Source organism: Sphaeroforma arctica (genome assembly GCF_001186125.1).
Source record: "Sphaeroforma arctica JP610 unplaced genomic scaffold supercont1.312, whole genome shotgun sequence".
In the NCBI taxonomy this organism is placed as follows: Eukaryota; class Ichthyosporea; order Ichthyophonida; genus Sphaeroforma; species Sphaeroforma arctica.
In genome coordinates, this window is record NW_014040246.1 from 9,722 (window position 1) to 17,826 (window position 8,105).

The 8,105-nt window shown below is 47.7% G+C and overlaps 1 protein-coding gene across 1 annotated transcript in view; it reads right to left on the bottom strand.

Annotated features, from left to right (window-relative positions):
* Positions 1-3,257: 3,257 nt before the first annotated feature.
* SARC_05086 (hypothetical protein) overlaps positions 3,258-8,105 on the bottom strand; it is a 5,645-nt gene continuing 797 nt past the window's right edge. The window contains exon 2 of the mRNA XM_014301057.1: positions 3,258-7,791. Within this exon, the coding sequence (XP_014156532.1) occupies positions 3,376-7,791 (4,416 nt within the window). The 3' untranslated portion in view covers positions 3,258-3,375. The remainder of the gene's footprint in view (positions 7,792-8,105) is intronic.

Consider the following 8,105-nt stretch of genomic DNA (forward strand, 5'->3'; position numbering starts at 1 on the left):
GTGTGTGTGTGTGTGTATATGTGTGTTTGTGTGTGTGTGTGTGTTTGTGTGTGTGTGTATGTTTCTGTCAGACCTACGCTAGCAGCACCTGGGTGAATCTCGCCTTTCTATACAAACAAACACATATACACCCTGGTACTGATTTCTTGATTTGCTTACAAACGAATATGTATAGCTTAGTACAGATATATTGTATTGCCATCACATATACACAAACGAAAGGCTCAATTACTCATTACTTGTTAATCGCGCATACCTACCCGTTAGATTCACAGCAAATCGGGTTTGAATTTTGCAACCCCGAATCAATTTCGCTTTGATTCAAATCGATCCAAAACTGATCCCGACTGATAAATTCAAATCAAGCACATCTGACTGATTGGATTATATCCGATTAAAATTGGGAATTATTATCGGCAGTTGTATCAAGAAGACATGTCATATGTGATTGGCGACAAAGCATTCCAGCTGCTGCCTCTCAAGTCTTTAGTGAATGCGGGTATGTCGAGCTAAACTCACGTGCATATGCTCTCTAGTACGCATCGCTATGCAGAGACAAGTGCTTAAACATGTACATAGCAAATCATCCAGATGTCCTAAAGAGTGTCTCGCAAAGCAAAGTACTGTGATATCTTGGCCTTGTTGGAAAAGTTGCAGGTCGCTTGATTGTGGATACGTTGCAGATTGCATGCCACTATTAATATACTATTAATCGCATGCCACTTTTAATATGCTATTAATCGCATGCTATTGTTAATATACTATTAATCGCATGGCGTTATTAATATACTATTAATCGCATGGCGTTATTAATATACTATTAATCGCATGCCATTACTATTATCCTATTAATCGCATGCCATTATTAATATACTATTAATCGCATGCCATTATTAATATACTATTAATCGCATGCCATTATTGAAATACTATTAATCGCATGTCATTATTACTATACTATTAATCGCATGCCATTATTAATATACTATCAATTGCATGCCATTATTAATATACTATTAATCGCATGCCATTATTAATATACTATTAATCGCATGCCATTATTAATATACTATTAATCGCATGCCATTATAAATATTTATTAATCGCATGCCATTATTATTCTAGTACTAATCGCATGCCTATATTATTACATTATTTTACCAACCTTGATGGGTGCCATGCATGCTCAGTGGTAGTGTGTCCACAACATGTGTTAACTTCCCGGTGTGTTATAGGAGCTTAACATCAGTGTGCCCTATTGATATGAATGGAATACCCCGCGTGTGTGTCCTCAGAGCCTTTCACTTATGCTTTTGACAGGTGCCATGTGCTCGCTGTCCAGTGATTGGGATGCAGACCCCTTAGACCCCATGGGTACGCTCAACCTCGCTATAAATAGACCCTACACCGAAGACAGCATCTCGCTAGAGCAAGCCGTTGCCATGGCGACGCTTGACGCTGCGGCCGCGATGAGTCATTCAAACGAAACCGGTTCAATCGAAGTCGGCAAGTTCGCAGATTTTGTAGTACTGGATGCAAACATCTTCGATACGGTTCAACGAGATGAATCGCTGGAGACTGTATCCGTACTACAGACTGTATTGAGCGGTCTGAGTGTGTATACGAGCGAGACGTGTGGTGATGATTGCTTGCCGCTGGTCCAGTATATGGCCGCCGTTTGATTTTGTCACGTAGAAGCGTCTTCATATCAATATGAATGACCTGCTGTATAGCCCAGCTGTTGTGGAGAGCCCAATACACTACACAATTAGGTCCAGTGCTTCTTCGAGGTTAGTTCTATTTATAGCTCACAACACTTACGCTAATCGGGTGGGCTAGGCGCTAATACTGGCAGCGTTGTTCGCTATAGACACCGGAGCTTCCATGCTCAAACGCTTTGAGTTGGCTGGCCATCCCCACTGAAGTACACAGGGTAAGACGCTCGCATCGGGTATAGATGCCAAGAACGAAAACTCTGAACCCTATGAACGTGCGCCAGACTATATGGATGGGTTGATATCTACGAGCCATCTATTTATAGAATATGAGGTGGCTGTGTAGGTAATGGTATTGGGGTGGTATGGGCACAAACATGTGTCGCTAGGCACTTTCATACAGGCAGACGGCGTGATTTAGAGCCCGACCGTCCCGTGACAAAGATGGGTATCTTGAGGGAACAGAAAGCCAACAAGTGATTGCGATAGTCTCAATTATTAGACATATACGTGACAGTGTTGTCCGACTGGCACAGATTCTACAGGCGAACACTTAGGATTCTTGTCTACAGTGAACGTTAATCACGTCACAACTATGAACACAAGTCCGCTACATACATACCTACTGTGACCATGGTTTTAAACCCATAATAAAACTCCGCACAGTAGTACGCAATGACTTGTCTTGTCTCCTATTGATATGCATCCTTAGTATGATTTTATATGAGATCGAAATCAGGACACATGGGAGTGCAGATCACGTGTATTCATACAAGTGGACCACCACAAACTCAAGCACAGTTCGCACCCACCATCACTTACATGCTAGCGGCTCCTGGGCTTGCGGATTGTGTGGTGTTAACCGACGCAGCACGCAGTCGACTTAGTGTGTTCTAAGGATAGATGAAGGTATTCAGTTGAGCACATCGAACGCCAATATAGCGCGCTGATGCATGCTGCTTATCGGTATGGATGAAGTTAGTTTCAGCTTGTGCGGATCATAAATGATACAACACCTGGTAAACTTTGTACTAGTGCACCTATATCGATGCTTCAGTTGGATAGTAAGAATATTATACAACCCGAAGGAAACCTAAACTTGCAGAACCATTGTATATAATCTCTGGCTTCATGGAATTAGATTCCATGAATGTCAGGTAATGCGAAAGATTCGGAAAACATTTGTTGACGAATGATATTTCTACATGGTGTGCTCTGCAAGGATGCAAAACGTTTGTGCAGTACAAATACATGTACGTATGAATTTTTCCGTGCGTACGGATTTGTGTACGCATTTGCAGGTACTCGCATATATACACATATTATGTATTTATGTGCATACGTTTGTATATATGTATATACGTTATGTATGTACGTGCATACGTGGTCGACTATACCAACGATATACATAAGTACACAAACATAGAATACATAATAGTATCTATGCGATTCTGCAGTTCTAAGTAATATTATAGCTGAAGATTTTAAAACGCACACACAACATCAATGACCATACATATCCCGGCGTGTCAACCCAAAAACGTTTACTTTAGGTTTAATTAATTCAACAAGGCTGACAAACCACTCTGGTCTATGCACGCACGTTTAAATAGTTCTAGTACTTGTGACTCATGGCGTCCCTATCACCAGCCTTTCGCACTCATTCCTGTGCCACTGGTACCCTATGTGTTGCCATGTGTGTGTTGCGCATGATTTTAGATCTAGACGTATAGTTGCACCCGTGATGCTTGCATGCATAGGCCTGCCCTTTAACGTGTACCCTCATGTGCCTAAAGCGCTCCGCATGACTGGCGAAGCGCTCCGCGCAACTCGAAAACTCGCACTTAAACGGCCGCAGACGCAAATGGTCCACGATCACGTGCACGTTGAGCTCGGACCTGCACTCGTATATCTGGGTGCAGGAGTCATACAGGCAATGTAAGGCCGTGGACCTCCCATGCTTGGCAGTGGAGTGTGCATTGAGCTGCGCTTTCAGTGCGAACGATCGGCCACAGTGCGTCTCCCGACACACATACTGTGCTCCACTGTCTGTCGAGTTCAGCGAGATGCTCGGGCGGACGTCGTCACCCGAATCCAGGAAGCCGCCAGAGAAATCCAACTCACTATCACTCTCTTCTTCACGCACAACCGTGTCACCAGACCCAGACGGCTTCACAGTCAGTTGTCCCTCTGCGTGTGTATTATACACAGTCTCCGTTGAAAACGCTCTCCCGTCCTCGCCCGTGCTACCCGCCAACTCTCTGGCGCGTGCACGGGTGGTACGTGAGGGTTTCCCGCAAATGCTAGCACTGCTGCTCAACGCTTTGCCGTCCATGACTCCACCACTTACACGTGTTTTCTTGTTGACGACTTTCTTCGCCTTAGCCTTCTCAGCATTGTCGTCACCGTCCGAGTCGTACTCTGAGTCTGCGTGCGTTTCACTGCGCGTCCTCTTCTTAGCTGTACGGTGTGTGTCTGCTGTGGTGTTCTTTGATCCGGTTGATCCCTCATTCGCCTGTCGGAGCCTTCGCCTGGTCACGTGCGGCCGAGCAATATCTTTGCCACTATCAACAAACAGTTTGGAGCCTTTGCCACCCTCACTACCCGTACTCGTAATATCCTTACCAGATCCCTTAGATTTGCCACCCTCACTACCCGTACTCGCAGTATCCTTACCCGATCCCTTAGATTTGCCACCCTCAGTACTCGTACTCGTCGTATCCTTACCAAATGCCTTGGATTTGGCCCGCTTGCTAGGTGTCTTTGTCTCGGCGCTCGTACCAGACGTCTTAGATTTGGCGCTTTTGCCCGATGTTTTAGCCTTGGATTTGGCATTCGTACTTACACTCACATCCGGAGTGAGAGTGGGGGGAACTGCGGCTTCTATGGCATTTCCACTCCGCGTGGCGCGGCCTTTGGGAAGGGCCTGCACCTCGGCTGGATCAAAGTCCCAGCACGTTAACTTGGCCAACTCCTTCTTCTTCTTCTCAAGCTTTAGGGCTAGCCTGGGATCGTTTGCCCCGTTTTCTGTACTGTCCTTATCCCCGTTGCGAGATCGGGCTTGAGTGCGCGACAGCTGCTGCCCGCTGGCCTTTCGCTTCTGGGCGCCGTTCGCACGCTTTGTATTCTTGTCTGTGTCGCTGACACGTGAAGGTGCTCGCTGCTCCTTCACACTTGGTGATTTGATGGGGTTTCTTTTTGCTTTCACCGTTTTAGCGCTTGTTTTGGAAGCCTGTCTGCTGGTTTTGGACGCGGGTTTGACCGGAGATGCGCGTGGTACTAATTCTTCATCCTCACTAGTCAGCTCTACAACGTCCTCCCCCTTGGTCCCCTCGTCTCCGTCCCCTGCCATGATTGCCAGCTGCTTGGCAGATCGCATAACTCGAGGCGGATATTTGCCAGTTGGTGCAGAACTAACCTCTGGGCCTGTCACTGGCTTGTTTGAGGTGCGGTGTTCAGCGCTCTCCACAGCCACACTACCGTCTTGGCTGTGACTTGTAGCTGCCGGCACCTTGCGCTTCTTGTTGGCCCTTTTCTTTGCCTCATAAGGCTTAGTCTTTGGTCTGGACTTACGCGCACTTGCCTTAGCCGATTCAGCAGTCCCATTCTGTGTGAATGTGTCGTCCTGTATCGGTCCCGTAGCGTGTGTATGCTCAGTTGTGTCTTGGTCGCGTTTGCTTTCGGACTGATTTTTGCTAACTTTTCCGACTTCTTGCTGTTTCATCGTACTTTCTTTCGTATGTCGGCTGCTATCGATGAGGTTACCTTGGTTTTTACGACGTATATTTTCTTGAAGGCTCTTGACGAAACCGTCAAAGCTCAACGGCCCTTCTGCATCCTCAGCCACTCCGTTGATGACTGATTCAAGGGATGAATCTGTAACCTCAGCCGGTTGCTTGCTAATCAACGTCTCGCTGACAGATTTTTCAGTGTTCGACTTCGCCTTGGTCTCCCCTGCTACACTCTCTTCAACATTCTCTTCTTCAGCTTGTTGAAACTCGTTGTGTCTCGCACCCTGATCGCTTCCCACAAGACTTTGAGCTTCAGCGCTCTGTTGTCCCCGTGCAGCCTTGCTTTCATTTCGCCGCTCATCAGAGGGCACCGGGTGCCTACTATAAGAAGCAACTTCGTCTACTTCAGATTCAACCGTATCGAGCTGGCTCGGCTTGGTACTGTCTTCTACATTCTTCTCCTCACTACTTGCCTTAACCTCTGCTGCCTTGTTAACATCTACGCCTTTGGCTTTGGCGGGGTTAACCTCCTTGGCCCTGCCCTTTGTCACCCCTTCGGTACTCACTTTAGTACCACCCAGGCTAGTGCCTTTACCACTCTGTGTGTCATTCGTTGCCGTACTTTCGTTCCCATGCGTCTTGGTACGCACTGTTGCAGCAGACACCCGCCCCCCCGCCACGTTCACCTGCCAATCGTCCAGTTGGATCTGCGCCACCCCATCGCTATCCATAGCCATCTCCTCACTGTCCAAGGTGCTGCGCGCCCTTGCGGCTGCTGTAGGGCCGGTAGGTGAGCGTTTGGCGGCGGCAGTTGGTTGTGGGGCTGTCTGGTGCTTTGTGTGGCTGGCTGGTGTCTCTGCATTGTCCATCTCGCTGATGTCCATCACATCGCTCTCGGGCACATCTGTCTGTGATGCAGACACAACACTCTGAGATGGCGCCTTGGCAATCACCATTTCACTGTGTCCTGAATTCGTCGAGGGCTCGGCAGCCACATCTCCCTCACCCGCCGGTGTGTCAGCTACGTCCAGGCCCGCCGTTTGCACGCCAGGCTTATTGTTAGCAACAAGGACCTTGTCCTCTTTGGCCGTGGCTTCCTTTCCACGGAACACTGGCCTCTGATTCTCATTTGGCTGCGCATCCGCAGCCTTCCGCTCTGGTCGAACTGACTGGGCCCTGATCGTATACCCATGCTTCGGCACACTCACAGACGCCCTGCGTGCCACCTCTCTGCGCGACGGAATATGGGACACACTCTTCGCTCGTGCCAGTCGACCACCGCAGTTGTCTGTAGTAGGCCTGGAGCTGGATCTACTCACACTCTTGCTCCTTACTCTGCGCATGCCTGTGCTATGTGATCGCTGCAGGTGCTCTCCCCATCCACCAGAAAATGCCTCGGACATCGATGGGCCCTTTCTGGCACGTTTCTTCGCCGTTTCACTCTTGGTTTCTGTACCTCTAAATCCGTCTGAGAAATGTATCTCCACCTCTGGTAGACTGCTTGCTTCCTGTGTCACTATTTCAGCGTCCTTGTGTCCGATATTCATATCTGTCGGGTGCATATTCGTCGGGCGGGCGGGAGTGCGTGTCACATGCGCTGTGACAATTGTGGGTTCGCGGACGTGCTTTGCTTGATCATTGCTAACCTTTCGCACATCTACAAGATCCTTTCCAATCGGACCAACATCTTTTTCTGTACCAAGATCTGTGTCTTTATGGTCTCCGCCTGTGTTGTGCTCGGTCAGAGCCGTCCCTGTCGTCTTGGCAACGAGGGTGCCCACTCCTCCTCCATCCGCCATTATGTCATGTGCAGGAGCATTTTCTGAAGCGTCTCCTTCCTTCACCACCTTATCGACCTTGTGTACCGTCTCCAAAGGATTTACCATCTCATCCCCAAACACCACGCGTGTAGTGTTATATCCCAGGCTTTTAATACCCGCAGAAGGTCTTTGCATACCACTGGCTTCGCTTTCACCCGATGCGCTACCCACCACCTTATCCGACGAGATGTTCGGTACAGGCGAGCGCGAGTCTGAAGCCCCAACAGCCGTGCTCTTTATAGCAGCGCTTGCAGTGGTCACTTGAGTGTTCTTGTGGTCTAACGCATCGCGATTCGCCACAGTAGGCGTTGTGGTGGCAAGCGTAGCATCAAAAGAGATATCTTCCGTTTGCGACTTGGTACCAACACCTGATGCAGCTGCCGTATACTTCACACCGGAATGTGGGGTAGACGCTTGTTTTAAGTCTTGTGGTGTGTTTCGCGAAGAGGCTACAGATCCCACCTTCCGAACGGTATTAAAATTCTTACAAGCAGTTTTATGGCCTTTCTCCTTCCAGTCGACACGCTGACAACAGGAGGAGAAAAAGCAGAGATATTAAAGACAAGGCCGGAAGATGCTCGATTTGTGCAAAAGGAAATTTAGTGATAGCCTCAAGATTAAATATGTCGCGGTTGGTACCTCAGTACCAGATCAAATCTGATCAGCGTACAGTGCAAGACTAAATAGCACAAATGGCGAAAGGTATGAAAACGAAGAGCATAAAAATTTACATATATAATATATATATATATATATATATATATATGTATATATATATATATAGCGACTAAGTAGGTAGGTAAGTAGTAGAACGAAACGAAGTAAGTAAATAAAATATA